Source organism: Danio aesculapii, chromosome 15, assembly GCF_903798145.1.
Source record: "Danio aesculapii chromosome 15, fDanAes4.1, whole genome shotgun sequence".
NCBI lineage: Eukaryota > Metazoa > Chordata > Actinopteri > Cypriniformes > Danionidae > Danio > Danio aesculapii.
In genome coordinates, this window is record NC_079449.1 from 14,080,372 (window position 1) to 14,098,761 (window position 18,390).

Consider the following 18,390-nt stretch of genomic DNA (forward strand, 5'->3'; position numbering starts at 1 on the left):
GTCTTTTTCAACCACGTTCCTGGAGGACCACCAGCACTGCACATTATCTATGTCTCCTTAATCAAACACACGATTAAGATTATTAGCTCATTTGCAGAGACTGAAAGACCTGTAATGGGTGTGACAGACAAAGTAGACATCCAAAACAAACACAGGACATCAGGTCTTAAAGTGCGACCTAAATGCTCAAACAAACCTGTTTTTTTTAGACATACCCAGCAGGCACACAACATCATAGGACATTAATATTAGGTTAGTTACGTCAAGGTGTAGCATGATTAGACGTTGATATTTGGTTAATCCAACGTCCCCACGATGTTGGAGTACAACATCAATATAACGTCATGTTGATGTCCTGTGCCTGCAGGGTAGACACTGTATTGCTTATTACAGCTCTTCACAAGTTCTCAGCTGATAAAAATATCAGATAATATATCTGCACATATAATGAGTCGGCTTAGCCTAGTAATACGGTTAGGTCCATAAAAATTTGGACGTTGACACAATTCTAACATTTTTGGCTCTATATACCCACACAATCGATTTGATTATACAAGATGTGCTTTAACTACAGACTGTGAGCTTTAATTTTAGGGTATTTACATCCAAATCAGGTATGCATATGTGCCTCCCACTTGTTAAGGGTCCAAAAGTAGTTGGGTTGAATAATAATCATAAATCAAGTGAAAAATTCTGGAACGCATAGACATATCCAGATGCTGGGTTTCATCCCTGGTCATGCTCTGCCAGGCCTCTACAGCAACTGCCTTCACTTCCTGCTTGTTCTTGGGGCATTTTCCCTTCAGTTTTTTCTTCAGCAAGTAAAATACAAGCTCAATTGGATTCAGATCGGGTGATTGCTTTGTCCATGCATAACATTCCACTTCTTTCCCTTCAAAAACTCTTTGGTTGCTGTTGCAGTATGCTTTGAGTCATTCTGGCCATTGAACAGCTGAGAAGCCAATTGTCCAAATACTTTTAGACCCCTAACAAATGGGAGGCACATATGCAAACTGTTGTAATTCCTATAGCATTCACCTAATGTGCATGTAAATACCCTCAAATTAAAGCTGACAATCTACAGTTAAAGCACATCTTGTTTGTTTAATTTCAAATCGATTGTGTTGGTGGATTCTGTTCTGTTCTGGATTCTGTTGAGTCAAAAATGTTAGAATTGTATCAATGTCCAAATATTTATAGACCTAACTGTATGTAGCATTGCGTAGGTTGCATTGGAAAATGACAGTGTGAATGATATTTTAACCAGAATTTCTTAACTGGCTCTCTCAGCATTCAAACTGGCATTTTAACGGGACAGGTCACTCAAAAAGGAAAATTTCCTCACCATTTCCTCACACTCAAGTGATTTTAAACTTATATAAATTTCTTTTTTCTGTTGAACACAAAGGAAGATATTCTGAAGAATGTTGTAAATCAACTGTTGACATTAAAAGTAGGAACAAAATACTATGGAAGTCAATGGCTGTTTTCCACCAGCAATTTAAATGTTAGGGTAACCTCAATCTATAAGGATAAATTCCCAATCTAATTGGTCAGTTGCGATAATTCAATTTTAATCATTGCATGTTTGTGCATTTGGTTTTATATACTGTATATAAAAATTGTGTGTGTTTTGCTAAAACTGAACATTCTAAAGTATTTTTGTGCATCCTTTTAAAATATGTTTGTCAAAGAGACACTATATCTTGCACTACGATTGCCCTTAGCCCTTAGACATCCTTCTTTCTATATGTCAGCCCTAATGCATCACACCAGTGTTTGTTTTAATCAAACCAAACCTGCCAAGAGTGTAAAAAAACAACCTTGGATGCAGCATAGAGTCTAGCAGTAGGACTTCATGTCAACTATACGCCACTATAGAATCTCATTATAATTCCTCAGGCTGCCAGAGTCTCTCAGCATTAACACAAGTGCTCCTGCAAGCACGACTGTAGCACCCTCTCATTCATCCATCCCTCCCTCTAATTGCCTTCCATTCCTCTCAATCCCTCCGTCCTTTCTTTCATTTCCCCCCGTTTCTTTCGGCTCTGCTGATTTCGACTATCAAGCCACGCAAATGCACTTTCTCTCTCTCTCTCTCTCTCTCTCTCTCTCTCTCTCTCTCAGCTCCCTCTGTTAACTCACAGCAAGAGATCACCGCCTACTTAGTGCACTCTCAGCAGGCTAAAGATTAACACTCGGCCACAGTGTGTAGATCTGTGTGTATATGGACGTATACGAGGCTATGTGTGCATCTCAGCACAGTGTGTCTGCATAAATTCAAGCCAGTGTGTATACTGCAAGGTGATTACCTTGCTCTTACTTTGCTTGTTAAAGGACAATTCAGCATAAAGGAGACCTTTTTTGTTCGCCGGCTCTCTATAAATGAACTGCCTTTGTGTATAAAATCTCAATCTGTGTAGCAAACTTGTTTAGTTACCTCATAAATAGAGCAGTAATTATATATCACTCACAGGAGGCTCCTCCGGCCTTTCTTTTATTAAATAACAACTAAAGATCAGGGATGAATAATTAATGATTGGCATATGGAGGGAGCGGATTCAAAGGGAGCTCCAAATGTCACTGGAGTGTCTTGGCTCCTGAGGTTCAAGCTGGCTCAAGTCATCAATTTGGACTCCGTGCTGTTGTTTTAGAGTATTTCCTGTGAATAGAAGAATTTAGATAGCTGGATCCAACTTGCTTTTCATGTAAGAGCAGGTTCCTATGGAACGAAAATCTGGATATACCTTGGAATACCTGATTAATAAGAGTTCAGTTCATCGACATGACATACTGCAAGCCTCGGATATTGTTTCCTCATTCTCATGTAAATCCCATGAGTGTAAAATCCCAGTGAAAAATAGGCCAATCAGACCAAAAAACTGACTGTTAAATTGCACATGGGTTATTAATATGCATGCCCCAGGTTGCATTTGATTGGTTACAATATTTTCTACTGGGATGACGTTAATCTAATGTTTTCATAAATGTTCTATGTATGTGGGACTCTTATTTTGAAAATGGGAGAGACAGGAAGAGTAAATGAGGAATTCTCTGAAACATGCAGCCCTGCGTCTCATCTCTTCACAGGTTGGGAATGTGAGATATATGACTTATAAATTAAGTTTAGAGCCACCCCAAAGAGGTTTAAGTCTGTTTAAAAAATTATATTTTAGTTTAATGAGTATATTGTGAAATTAGCTGTGTGTGTTTGTAATGAGGCAACAGACACATGTAAACTGCTATATAATAGTATAGTATAAGTGTTAAATAACTCAGCTCTTAATGTGAAATAATGCCAGTACGCTTTGTAAAACTCGTCTGTTTATGCTTCAGTTGGTATTTAAGGTGATGTATGTAAGTTTTTGACTCTTCTAAAGCATAAAAATACCATAATATGTTTGCAGATATTTAAGAAACATGCTAAGTGAACGTTCTTGTTTATCTGAGAATCAATGCTGAAATCAGAAATTCTGTTTTGAAACTTTTTGAAATGTTGTTTTGAACATCTGCCCATTTAACCCACCCTACCATTTTAGCCAATAATATTTCAGTACCCCTGGTTGCCTTGGTGGAAAACCGCGTATTTCTTTGATTCAGTCAGAAAGGCTCTCAAAGCATGCGTCTGCGACAGAAATGCAACCTCCAGTGGACAGTAGCAGACTCCAAAATGAGATGCAGATTCAGAGTTCCACATGAGGTTGGTTGCTAATTAGCAGATAATATAAATATTATGAACGTAAACATTAGGTGAGCAGGTTAAACTGTAACCCTGTGTCCTAACAACATATTATGTCACAAGATTTGCAGTGATTAAGCAATTGGGCTGTTTGCACCAGATAAAACATTAAATAAATATAGCTATTCAGAAGCACCGAATAGTGCACTTACTGCACTCCAATGAAATTATAAGATTCATAATGTAATTAATACATATTAAACCTCTTTAACATTATTAAATGTAGATGCTGAATCACTGATATGTGTTGGCTTGCACTGAAGTTCAATTTCAAACGCTTTATATAATTTTCAAGATCTGAGGTGAACTATCTCCTGCCGCTTTCAGTAGTATGGCAATAAACGTGATGTAAAATGGTATTCAAACTCACATTGTTAGCATTTAACACTGAATTAAGCACATGAGGTGTACCTGAGGAAATCATTGTCATAGTTTCCTGTTGTTGAGCTGCAAGAAATAAAATAAAAAAAATATATAAATTTATGAAATGTATATATATAAAATAAATGTCAGGTGTTGGTTAGGACAAAAACTCCTTTTAATATGAAAAATATTCCTTCTATAACATGCTGTTGCTTTTATTTAGAACCCAGTTTAAGGCTTGACTGTCAGGCACACTGCTGTTGGTGTCATCAATCTGGCAACCTGCACTTGCGTTTGCTTTGAACCAGGTGTGCAATACCTAGCTCAGCCACTGGGTGTCAAACTTACTGCACCTTTAATTCCTGCACGTGTTTTCTGATGCATAGGTTCAAAATACAACTCTAAATTCAAATCTGTTGGTCCGTTTGTCAGATATAATTATAATTTAGCCTTTATTTTATTTACAACTGATAACTCAGGAGGAGTAATGGAGAAGGAGACTTAGTTGACTACAGATAGCTCACTCATTCCTAAAGTGAACCTCTTCTCCACTTTAATTGAACTGAATGTAATTTGACAAGGATCTACTCAGCTTGTTCAAAAAACTTTTGACAAATAAACTATGGCGTTATTTTTGCATGAGAGTATCAGAGTACATCACGCTGTGTGTGTGTGTGTGTGTCCCTTCTAGCCTAATAAACTGCATCAGACTGGTATGCTCTGATGCAAATCTGATGATCCATATGAGGTCACAGAGCTCATTAATATTCACGACCGTCCCAAATATGGTCAAAACCCAACTTTTTATTCTAGCTGTAAATTGTGTGGTTGTAAATAAAATAAAATCGTCTTTGGATAACTTTTGAGCTTAGCTACAAACCTTCAAGATATCATATTCAATCAATGTGCTCTATGGCACGTTTACATGAGTTTCATGCACCTCCATTCATGTTTAGCTGTTCAAACCCCCTAGTTATGTTGATTAATGTTGCAAACTGGTATTTTCATATCATAATATTTTAATTTTAATGTGCTTGTTATAAAGACACTGGTTTTTAGTGCAAGCAGTTTGACTGTTTACTGCCATTTGTTATTCCTTGTTATTAGCCCAAAGCACCAAAATGAATCAGAAGTCTAACAAATATGCAGAAGAGCTTACTTCTGCAATGCAAAATGAAGTGGATATGAAATACATACTTTGTGTGGTATTACAGGCAGACAGAAGATAGATAGATAGATAGATAGATAGATAGATAGATAGATAGATAGATAGATAGATAGATAGATAGATAGATAGATAGATCGATGGATGGATGGATGGATGGATGGATGGATGGATAGATAGATGCATTAATCAACTTTGAAAGTGTTTCTGATTCAGTAAAAGTGAATCAGTACAGAGCATTAACTTTAACCCCGCCCCTTTCTGCTATACAACAGCTCTGTCAGAGTGTCAGTGCTTTAGTTCTCTGCTGTCTGTTCTGAGTGAGGATCTCTGTGTGCAGCGTTTGGTGGTCAATCTTTTTCCTCTCTCTCCTCTGGGGCGGATTAAAGGATTATGCCGCAGCACAATTGTTCTTTTCCAATATTCTGATCAGATGCCGGAATAATATGCTCGACAGCTTAAAACTTAATCACGTTTTGTGAGCGGCGCTGTAAATAAAGGAATGCCAGAGGATTTGTGGAGCGCGTTCTGACCGTCAATGTCGCCCAACACCACCTGTTTTTCGCTCCTGTCGTGAACCACGAGTATACATCTGCACTACAAACACACCGTCTGTGACTTTAAAAGGGAAAGAGACAATAATTGCCCGATGGCGCATTTGTTTTTGCCGAACATTCATAACGTGGTTTCTGTAGCGTGTGTTTTTGCACGTTTGGACAGTTGTTTTGTGTTGAAGCGCTTTCCGTGACAGTACATTAGTGACAAGGTGTCAGCATCCAAATACTGCTGAGAAGATTCATAAATATTGCAAATAACTTAAAAGATTTTGAAGCTTCTAAAACATTCGGAAGAGTCTAAAGATGATGAAATAATCCGAAGATAAAGATTATGCGTGCGGCAAAAGTGTGAAGATGTGTAAAATACTTCAGAAAGGAGATTCGGAGAGTCTAAAGAGACCAATAATTCGCAATTGTTCAAAGATACTGAAGACTCATTGATTCTGAAGACTTTAAATTATTCCAAAGGCTGTGAAGATTCTAAAAGATTCGTCTGGAGTTACAAAGATTACAAAGAGTGTAAAAAAATTCACGTCAAGACTAAATACGCTTCAAGAAAGCGCACAAAAGGAGTTCAACAATTTGCTGAAGACAAAAAAGACCCTTGTGCAATGGATGACTGACACAGTCGGTTAACTTAAAACTAATGTAACAATCCCATCTAATATTAAGCAATTTTAGATCACTTATGCGCATCTAAATATTAGGCTACTACTCAGTGCTGCTGTTTTTACGCGCTCCATTCACTTTTTTTTAACCTCAAACGGGACTCGTCGCACGTGCGGACACTGTCAGAATTCAAGTTCAAAAGTATACAGGTCAAATTTGTTATTGATGGCATCCAATGCGAGGATCAGGAGCTTGGGGAGAGTTTGGAGAAGCTTGGCTCTCCTTTACGCACTGCTTATCTTCCTCTCCTGGCCGTGTGCGTTTGCAGGCAAGAAAAAGCTGTACATCGGAGCTCTGTTTCCCATGAGTGGAGGATGGCCCGGTGGTCAAGCGTGTCTCCCCGCAGCACAGATGGCGTTAGATCTCGTGAACAACCGGAACGACATTCTGCCGGACTACGAGCTGGAGCTCATTCATTACGACAGCATGGTAAGAACTTGACTATTATACATACATACATACATACATACATACAGTTGAAGTCAGAATTATTAACCCCCCTGAATTATTAGCCCCCCTGTTTATTTTTTCCCCCAATTTCTGTTTAACGGAGAGAAGATTTTTTCAAAACATTTCTAAACATAATAGTTTTAATATCTCATTTCTGATAACTGATTTATTTTATCTTTGCCATGATGGCAGTACATAATATTTGACTAGATATTTTTCAAGACACTTCTATACAGCTTAAAGTGACATTTAAAGACTTAAATGGGTTAATTAGGTTAACTAGGCAGGTTAAAGGGGCAAATAATTTTGATCTTAAAATGGTTTTTAAAAAATTTAAAACTGCTTTTATTATAGCCGAAATAAAACAAATAAGACTTTTTCCAGAAGAAAAAATCTTATCAGAAAATGTCCTTGCTCTGTTAAACAGTTTTGGAAATATTTAAAATGTAAAAAAATTTAATTTAAAGGGGGTTTAATAATTTAATGATAATTAAGTTTAATATATATATATATATATATATGGTTCAAGTCCGGCGAAGAACAGTTCTATAAAGTGGATAATAAAAAAACAGAAACAATAAAGTTAAATAAACAAGTAAACAACAGGGTGAGAGTGTGTTAAAACGTGGTAAAAATCAGACGAGGGCTTTTTGTCTGTATTTTCTTTCTCTATTTAAAAAATAGCTTTTTAAATTTGTCAGTTGGATTTAGGGTAGTAGGTGGGCGGGTCAATCTGTGCTTTTTAAAATACTATTGGTTGGGTTTTGGGAAGGGATGGGTGGGTCAGTCGATCGGTCATTCAGTCAGTCAAACAGTCAGTCGACAGCAGCCTCTGGTGGATTTAGGAGAGAAAAGCAGGCGCAAATGGCACTTGCGAAAGAAATTAAAGATCTCAAAAAGCATACACAGCGATCTCTCATTGATTCCTGAAAACAAAAACCACACAAAAAAAAAAAAAAACGTAGCTCCAGGGACGTATTTGACTGTCTCCAGAAATGTCCAGTTAAAGTCAGAATTATTAGCCCCCTTTGATTTTTTTTCTTCTTTTTTTAATATTTCCCAAATAATGTTTAACAGAGCAAGCAAATTTTCACAGTATGTCTGATAATATTTTTTCTTCTGGAGAAAGTCAAATTTGTTTTATTTTGGCTAGAACAAAAGCAGTTTTTAATTTTTTAAAAACAATTTTAAGGTCAAAATTATTAGCCCCTTTAAGCTATTTTTTTTCGATAGTCTACAGAACAAGCCACCCTTATACAATAACTTGCCTAATTACCCTAATCTGCCTAGTTAACCTATTAACCTAGTTAAGCCTTTAAATGTTACTTTAAGCTGTATAGAAGTGTCTTGAAAAATATCTAGTACAATATTATTTACTGTCATCATGGCAAAGATAAAAGAAATCAGTTATTAGAAATGAATTATTAAAACTATTGTATTTAGAAATGTGTTGAAAAGATCTCTTTGTAAAACAGAAATTTTGGGGAAAAAATAAACAGGGGGGCTAATAGTTCTACTCTTCAACAGTATATAGAAGTACATTTTCAGAATGAGCCTGGGCTGGTTTTAGCACATGCATTTGTAGTGTTTTTGGCAGTGCATGATTACCTCTTTTCATACATTTAACGCAAAGCAAATAAAACAAAGTTAAATACTTGCTAAGATATTCAAATAAATTTTATGTCAGACTTTTTCATAATTCTTTCTATATACTTATGATCTCCTAACCCCCAGAGTGACCCTAAATAGTTAAATGCATAATCTATTCCAACAAATTTTCAATGAATAAATATATATCTTCAAGTAGCTTTTGCTGAAAACTTTGGAAATAGAAGCATAATCGCCCTCTTTACCCTCTGTTAATTTATTCAAATATTTCACTTTCAAGGACTGAAACAGAGATAAGTGCCAGATGTTAATTGAAGATGGCAGGAATTATCAGCGTTTTGCAGGTGCTTCATTAATGTTGTGGCAATGATTGTATCTCGAGATTCAGGAGTTGGTGTCAAGTTGACATTGCAGTTGTTGGTACATTAATATTTCACAACTCACTGCACTTGGCTGTTATCAACAGCCTCTGAGGCTTCAGCTGCATAGACTAATTTGGCTTCCTCAAAAGGAAAAAAAAAAAGTTGTGCACCATAAATGCTTATGCATGCCTTTAGGATTGCAGAGTTTTCGAAGATTACCCCTAATATGTATTCCTTGGTGCATGTATTTTTAAATCTGACTTTTTCAGTGCAATTTTTCACTTCTTTTGTGGAGAGTCAGTTGTCCTGATATGATTTAAGGGAACACATTATGCCATTCATAAGATGTAAAATAGATCTCTGGTTTCCTCAGAATGTGTCTGTGAACTTCATGCCCAAAATACACCAAAGGTAATTTATTTTGGTATGAACAGGACAAGCAGGTTTGAAGTGTGTCCCTATAAATTAAAATGAGCTTTCCAGAAGAGGGGTGGAGCCTTTACAGGTCACTGTAAGACACTCTAGAAAACGAGCACATCTCACACAGCTAAATATCAGGAATGACCAGAAGTGGATTAGAGGGAAATAATTCATATATACACTACTACTCAAATGTTTGGGGTCAGTTTAAAAAAAAAAAAATTCATTCATTTTATTTAATAATTTAAATCAAATTATTCTGTTCATCAAGGCATCATTTATTAAATGTAAAAGAAATTGTTCATTACTTATTTATTAAATATTTATTTATTAAATATTGTATGTATTGTCAAATGAAATTATTACTCTAGTCATTATTGCTTTTATTACTATTACCATTAATAATAATAATAATTAATATTAGAGTGGTTTCTGAAGGATCATGTGCCTCTGAAGACTGGAGTAATGAAGCTGAAAATTTATCTTTAAAATCACTGGAATAAATTATTAAATCAAATTATAAACTACTTTTGAACAGTTATTTTATAGTGCAATAACATTTCACAATTTTACAATTTGTTCTGTATATTTGCTTAAATAAATGCAGCCTTGGCGAGCAGAATAAGCTTATTTTAGAACATCTAAAAATCTTACTGACCCCAAACTTTTGACTGGTAGTGTATATAAGTCAATGCATCGAATTATAAATGAGCACTTATGAGTTTTGTGTGTGTTTGTGGGATTAAACCAATTACAGAGCTCATGGCTCTGTTTATACATTCAGAGACATTGGTAACTTTAGCCATATTAGCCATGCAGCATGTTAGCATGCACATTCATAAAGATTATTTGCCCATTCTTGTTAGGTGACATGTATTAAGATCTGAATAAAAATTTTTGGTATTGATTTTCCTCCAGAATCCACATTGGCAAGGCAAGGCAACCATTATTTATAGAGGACTATTTTATATTCAAAGTGCTTTATGCTGCGTTCACACCAGACGTGGATACAGCGTCAAGCATGAGTGATTTACATGTTAAGTCAATGCAAAGACGCGAATAGACATCCTGCAGCATGATTTGTGCGAATAAGGCTGTGCAACTTAAGCATTTTGCACACTTACCGTACACTCAAGTTAGAAAATCTGAACTTTAGCGGACATTCGTGCTGCATTAACCAATCAGGGGCTTGCTCAGGGGTGTGATTATGACGTAGTGCCTGTTGTTGGTGTCCTGAGGGGAAATCCTCTTGCCGACACAACAGTTCATCAAACTGGGCTCTGCTCAGTCTGAAGCACCGCTGAAAGCTTCCATCATCCAGGTACAGTTTCTGGAGGAGTTGATGAACTCACAAAGCTGGTGTACCTCTGAAAGTATCTAGTGGACTCAGACATGGCACCGAACGAATATGCACTGTTTTTCAGCCTTCCTAAAGCACATAAACAAAGCTATTCTTTCAATAATCTCCATGTTAGCCATTTAGCAACGAAGATAGAGTCACTGGGCAGACAGAAGCCCTGCCCATGACGCAAATCTGTCTATTGTGAAGTGAATTTGATGTGTGAATGAAACGGATTTGATGCGCGAATGAATCGAGTATACTCAAATTGTTCATGTGTCTATTTACGCGCGACTAGTGCAATTTATTCATGCATGCCACATCTGGTGTGAACACAGCATAACAATAATAAAATAGAAAATAATAAAAAATATATATAAGAGAAAAATAATATATGTATGAACTGAAATACAGGTGTAAAATAACATGAATGCATCACTCATAAAGGCTAGAGAGTAAAAAATATGTCTTTAAATTAGATTTAAAAAGCATTGAGAATCCTGATGCACAGTGAACTCAACTGAATTATTTTCCCCCCAAGAAATAACACTTTACAGACATACTTCAGCACATTTTCTTCAAAAATTACATTCAACCACAATATCCTCAGTGGCTTGGATGTTGGGTAATGTTGTCAAAACTAACGATTTGATACCAGTCGGTACTGAAATTAAAAAAAAGTCAATTTTCAGCTAACATTTAAACACTGTTGAGCGTATTCTTATACATCATTGGTTGATGTGGCTTTCAAATACTCAGAGCGTCACAGTCATATCTGATGAGCACATGAACACAATGCCCAATCAGCGGTGTTTAGGATTGTGCTCAACAGTGCTTAAATGTTAAAATGCCATTGCAGTCTATATATAGAGTATGAGAGAGCTCTCTGATTTCATCTAAAATACAGTAGTCAACATTTAAAGTGGATCAAAAATGTTTATAAATTGTCCTAGGATAAGAATGGGTCTTGTTCAATAGTTTTAGGATAACTTTGATGAAAGGTTTCAAATCTAGACCACTGTATATTAATCCATGTTCTGAAGATGAACGAAGATCTCTGAGGTTTGGAATGGCTTTAGGCTAATTAAAATAATTAATCAACAACAGAATTAAATAGTTTTGAGTTAACAAATCTATTAAACATTATGTCTGAATCCTTTATATCATCAATCACTGCTGTCTTGAAAGTAAGCAGCCAGATTGCACCACTACGCCATCTCTCAGTGACTATGCAGCACGTTTAATACAGTAGTTGTCAGCAGGGCGGCTTACTTGCCAGTTGTGAGCAGGTGAGGAAACAGTTAAGGAGCTCTAACTGGACAGAGATGTGTTGTATCATGGTTGTGATTGGTGAACCACACTCTGCATTGCAATCGCACTCAATATAGAGGAAGAATCAGGGAGAGGAGGGTTGGCATGGCAACAGTCACCAGTGAAACCACAGTTCAAACAAACTTGCATCCCTGTTGATCCTGTAAGGATAAAGGAGCTGGAGACTCCTGTGTTTCTGCGGTGCCCGACTGACCGCTCGCCACTGAGAGCTGTCTACAGATGAACGGGAGTGATCTGTAATGTGTCAGGATAATCATTGCATGCCCAGGTAGTTCATTAAACCTCCTGCTGGCTTAAGAAAAAACATCCAGCTGGGATTCTTGAGTCGATTTGGACCCGTGTTGAAAGGCTTTAAAAGAAGATTTGTATTATTGATTAGGATTTGGTTTTTTTTTTTTTTTGCTAGTCTTAAAATGTGCTTGAAAATAGAATAAAATATTTTAATAAATGCATTGTGTTGGCTGCAAGATTTATGTGAGGAAATAAAAACATTTTAAAGATTTTTAAGCTATGAAATCAGCTACTTGATTGATTTTACTTGAATACAAACTATTAACAAAAAAACTAAAATATATAAAAAGACTATACACTCACCAGCCACTTTATTAGGTACATCTTACTAGTACCGGGTTGGACCCCCTTTTGCTTTTTGGTCCATATTGACATGATAGCATGACGCAGTTGCTGCAGATTTGTCGGCTGCACATCCATGTTGTGAATCTCCCGTTCCACCACATCCCAAAGGTGCTCTATTGGATTAAGATCTTGTGACTGGGGAGGCCATTTGAGTACAGTGAAGTCATCGTCATGTTCAAGAAACCAGTCTGAGATGATTTGCAATTTCACATGGCACATTATTCTGTTGGAAGTAGCCAAGAAGATGGGTACACTGTGATTATATAGGGATGGACATGGTCACCAACAATAGTCAGGTAGGCTGTTGCATTGACACAATGCTCAATTGGTACTAATGGGCCCAAAGTGTGCCAAGAAAATATCCCCCACACCATTACACCACCACCACTAGCCTGAACCGTTGATTCAAGGCAGAATGGATTCATGCTTTCATGTTGTTGACGCCAAATTCTGACCCTACCATCCGAATGTCCCAGCATAAATCGAGACTCATCAGACCAGGCCTATTTTGGTGAGCCTGTGTGAACTGTAGCCTCAGTGTCCTGTTCTTAGCTGACAGGAGTGGCATCCAGTGTGTTCTTCTGCTGCTGTAGCCCATCTGCCTCAAGGTTGGACGTGTTGTGCGTTCAGAGATGCTCTTCTGCATACCTCGGTTGTAACGAGTGGTTATTTGAGTGACTGTTGCCTTTTTGTCAGCTCGAACCAGTCTGGCCATTCTCCTCTGACTTCTGGCATAAACAAGGCATTTGCTCTCACAGAACTGCCACTCACTGGATATTTCCTTTTATTTCAGACCATGCTCTGTAAACCCTAGAGATGGCTGTATGTGAAAATCCCAGTAGATCAGCAGTTTCTGAAATATTCCGACCAGCCCGTCTGGCACCAACAGCTATGCCGTTTTCAAAGTCACTTCAGTCATCTTTCTTCTCCATTCTGATGCTCGGTTTGAACTGCTGCAGATCATCTTGACCATGTCTACATGCCTAAATGCATTGAGTTGTTGCCATGTGATTGGCTGATTAGAAATTTGCGTTAACAAGCAGTTGGACAGGTGTACCTAATAAAGTGGCCGGTGAGTGTATAATTATGAATAAAACATACCTTTTATGTGCATATTACATTTTATTTATGTATGTGCATGTTTTATTTATTCATTCTTTTATCACTCATTTGATTATCACATGTAATTAGTTATGTGTGTTTTTACAGGCAAACAAAAAATAATTTAAACTATTTAAACTATTTATTATTTAAACTATTAATAAAACTATTAATAAAAAAGCAACTGTAGTTTCATATACAAAAACAACTCATATTGTGTTTATTTGTTGCAAATACAAGTATATAAATCCCAATGAAGGTTTATTCTTATTATTAATTAATAAGAATATTAAGACTTTAGATATTAATCTATAGTGACTTTTAAATGAGCAAAGCACCACCTATTTATCATACACAAAGCCAGCTAAATGGAAATAATAGCCATTAAATTCACCTTAGTTCATGATTGTATGAAATAGATGCTCTATTCCAGATAGTCGGAGCACTCCGCTATGCCAACCTCTGATAAAAAAGGGAACAAGGCTAAGGAAAGTGAATGAATTTCAGATATTATGAACTGCTTTCTAGAAATGCCACCCTTGATACAAATCTTGGGTTTAATTCAGCATTAATCTTAATGAAAATCTGAGGCAGCTGAATAAGTAGAAGAATGCAATGTCAGAGAGGCTGTGTGTGTGTGTGTGTGACTCTGTATAAATGTCATGTGTTAGTATGCCGTGGAGACGGAAGAGCAGGTGTGAAGTGCTCAGACTCGTTGACATTTAAGCCCGCAGATATTTTGAGCTTTTTCTCTTGATTGGGGAGCACTTCATACCTGGATGAGATTCTAATCGAAATTGCTGTCGGGTGTCAGAAATGTAATTACACAGGGAGAAAATCAAATTTGATGTGGGTTTTGGATTTAATTATTGTTCAAAGAATCTCCGGCATGTTTGGGGCATTCTTTTAATCTCTCTCGAATAGCCAATTATCACGCAGAGCTCTGTTTGCATAGGAACATGAAAGTCACCTCGAAAAATTCCAATTACGGCTGACATTTGATAAATATTTATTTCATAAATGAGTGTTATTATAACCCCCACCATGCTCTGGCTGCTGCAGAACACTGATCAATTATTTTTTTGATTCCACTGCTTTTATAGATCATATTTAAAATGGCCATTTTTGCGACCCTTAATAAATCAGGAACTAGACTGAAGGAAAATGAATGAATGATTTGTTTGTTTGATTGATTGTTCCTTTTACAATGAAAAACTTCCATGGATTGTAAAAGTCAATCATGAAGCCATATCTGCCAATACTAAACTTTTAGTTGTAATAATGTAGGATATTATTTGAGGTTAAAGGTGTGGTCAGATTTACCAATTTTAAATACTGTCAAATTTTAACTGCTATTTTTGTAACTGCTATATTTTAACTACTTTTTGTCCACATACACTGTAGCTGTATTCAGTTGTCAGCTCACGTTCAGTAATTTACAGGATGGCTGGTTGCTTACTGGCACCAATCTAAGTAAACTGTCACCAATTTTCCATGGCATTCTAGTTATGATATGGTGTGAATAATCTGCCTGGATAAATTTGTTTGAAATATACCGAATACGAAGTATCATTTGTACAGGTGAAGTCAGAATTATTAGCCCCCTTTAAATCTTTTTTCCTTTTTTAAATATTTCCCAAATGGTGGTAAACAGAGCAAGGAAATTTTCACAGTATGTCTGATAATATTTTTTCTTTTGGAGAAAGTCTTATTGGTTTTATTTTGGCTAGAATAAAAGCAGTTTTTAATTTTTTAAAAACAATTTTAAGGTCAAAATTATTAGCTATATTTATTTCCGATATACAATAACTTTCCTAATCCCTGCCTTGTTAACCTAATTAACCTAGTTAAGCCTTTAAATGTCACTTTAAGCTGAATAGAATTGTCTTGAAAAACATCTTGTTAAGTATTATTTACTGTCATCATGGCAAAGCTAAAATAAATCAGTTATTAGAAATGTGTTATTAAATCTATTATGTTTAGAAATGTGTTGAAAAAATCTTCTCTTCCTTAAACAGAAATTGGGGGAAAAAATAGGGGGGCGTAATAATTCAGGGGGGCTAATAATGCTGACTTCAACTGTATATTCATAGCATGTTTATCTAGAGCAAGTTAATACAACGTTTAATACTTTGTGTATTATTTCACAATCCCTTTTTCTCTTTTAAAGTATAAGCTAGAGCTGTTCTTGCATTAGCAGCAGGCAGAATTAAAATTGCTGTTGGTTATTATAAATAGCTGAAACTAAAACTCACTCACTTTCCTTTGGCTTATTCCCTGCATTATCATTATTGCCACAGTGGATTGATCCACCAATTACTCTCGCAATTGTTTTACACAGCAGATGCCCTTCCAGCCACAACCAAACAGTGAAACTGCATCCCTCAGTGCTGGGAAACACCCACACTCTCTCATTCACACACTACAGCCAATTTAGGTTATCCAATTCACCTACACTATTGAAATGAATTAGTTTGTTTAAATTTAGCCCATATAAATTGTTTGCAACCACTTACCTTAAAGCAACTTAGTAAATCCAATAAATAATTATTTCAGTGTACATTTTTAGATTTATTGATATGATACTCTGCATTGTTGGACATTACACCAGCTGAATAGATCACAAGCACATATGCTACCATAAGTTTTTGGTCCATCTTGTGTGTATGTGTTTATTTATGTGTGTGAGCAGATATTTACAGGGACCCCCTTGCACAGATACACTCACCCTCTCCAGACGGTTGCCATGGTTATATCAAAGCTCAGCCTGAAAACTTTGATCAATTATTAACCATGATACAGCGAGAGAGAGAGGTAGAGAGAGAGAGAGAGAGAGAGAGACTGAGGTATAGAGAGAGAGAGATAGTGATGCTCTGATGAGACACTTGTGCTTTCCCTGTTTTAATTGGCATCTGTTGTATCCAGATTGTAACGAGAAGGATTTCCATATCCAAACGCATGCTTTATTCATCCTCATCAGGGTTCAGGGATGCAGAATCGCAGCTTAGAAATAACAAACCAGCGCTTGCGAGTTAATTTGAGGCAGAACGGCGTATAAAGACTCATTCACAGCCTGAGTCACAGGAACACGTGTTTCGCTTCGTCTGAATGAGACATTTAGCATTTGAATATGTTTAGTAAATAAAGTCAAAGCTACAAATCCGGCCTGTGTCAATGTCTATTTTTACGCAGACTGTGCTTACAATCCCCAAATGTGCTTCTGTGACCCAATCAGCAGTTTTATAGTATCAAGAAAGATGCATAATGGAAATTATTAACATGTAAGAAGGAAGACAATTCAGAATTTATAAAGACAATACAACTTTGATAAGGGAACAAAACATTCTTGGTGTTTACAATTTTTATTTTAAAAACCAAAGACCTACAGGTAGGGGCGGTGCAGTGGCACAGTGGGTAGCGCTGTCGCCTCACAGCAAGAAGGGTCCCTATTTATTTTACCGCCTCACAAAAGTAGATTTTTTTTGCTATTATTATTATTATTATTGGGCTTCACGCTGGCGCAGTGGGTAGCACGATCACCTCACAGCAAGAAGGTCGCTGGTTCGAGCCTTGGCTGGGTCTTTTGGCATTTCTGTGTGGAGTTTGAATGTTCTCCCCGTGTTGGCGTGAGTTTCCTCCAGGTGCTCCGGTTTCCCCCATAGTCCTAAGATATGCGCTATAGGTGAATTAAATAAGCTAAATTGTCCATAGTGTATGAGTGTAAATGAGAGTGTATTATTCGTTAATAATTTAACTAAAAAGCTTTTTTGTACAGCATCCTTTGAGGCACCTAAAGCCTTGAAAGGGTTAAATTCCCTTTGTATAACTATGCAATTTTAAAAAAAGAATTCATTTCTCTTTGTGGTCAAAATGGACCCAAAATACTTCAGTATATTCATTCACTTTCCTTCGGATAAGTCCCTTTATTCATCAGGGGTCGCCACGGTGGAATGAACTGCTTACTTCAGTACATTAACATTTTATTTCATTAATGTTGACAGGTCCGAATCAATTTAGATTGCAGGGAGGCTCAGTTCTGAATGTTCCTCAAATATATACAGTTGAAGTCAAAATGATTAACCTTCCTGTGAATGCTTTTTTCTTTTTTTAAATATTTCTCAAATGATGTTTAACAGAGCAAGCAATTTTTCACAGTATTTCCTATAATGTTTTTCTTCTGGAGAAAGTCTAATTTGTTTTATTTCGGCTAGAATAAAAGTTTTAAATAAAAAAAACAAAAACATTTTAAGGTCGATATTATTAGCCCCCTTAGGCTGTATATTGTTTAGATTGTCTAAAGAACAAACCATCGTTATACAATGACTTTCCTATTTACTCTAACTTGCCTAATTAACCTAGTTAAGACTTTAAGTTGCACTTTAAGCTGTATAGAAGTGTCTTGAAATATATCTAGTAAAATATTAATTACTGTCATCATGGCAAAGATAAAATAAATCAGATATTACAAATTAGTAATTAAAACTATTATGTTTAGGAACGTGTTTAAAAAAATCTCTCAGTTAAACTGAAATTGGGCAAAGAATATACAGAGGAGCTAATAATTCAGGAGGGCTAATAATTCTGACTTTAACTGTATATATATAAAATCTGACTGAACAAAAACAAAATTGTTACAGTGTCCGACAGCA

At 36.3% G+C, this 18,390-nt stretch overlaps 1 protein-coding gene across 1 annotated transcript in view; it reads left to right on the forward strand.

Annotated features, from left to right (window-relative positions):
• The window catches only part of gabbr1a (gamma-aminobutyric acid (GABA) B receptor, 1a), a 97,610-nt gene that overhangs the window by 16,344 nt on the left and 62,876 nt on the right, over positions 1 to 18,390 (forward strand). Inside the window, exon 7 of the mRNA XM_056474102.1 lies at positions 6,620 to 6,922. Within this exon, the coding sequence (XP_056330077.1) occupies positions 6,620 to 6,922 (303 nt within the window). The remainder of the gene's footprint in view (positions 1 to 6,619; positions 6,923 to 18,390) is intronic.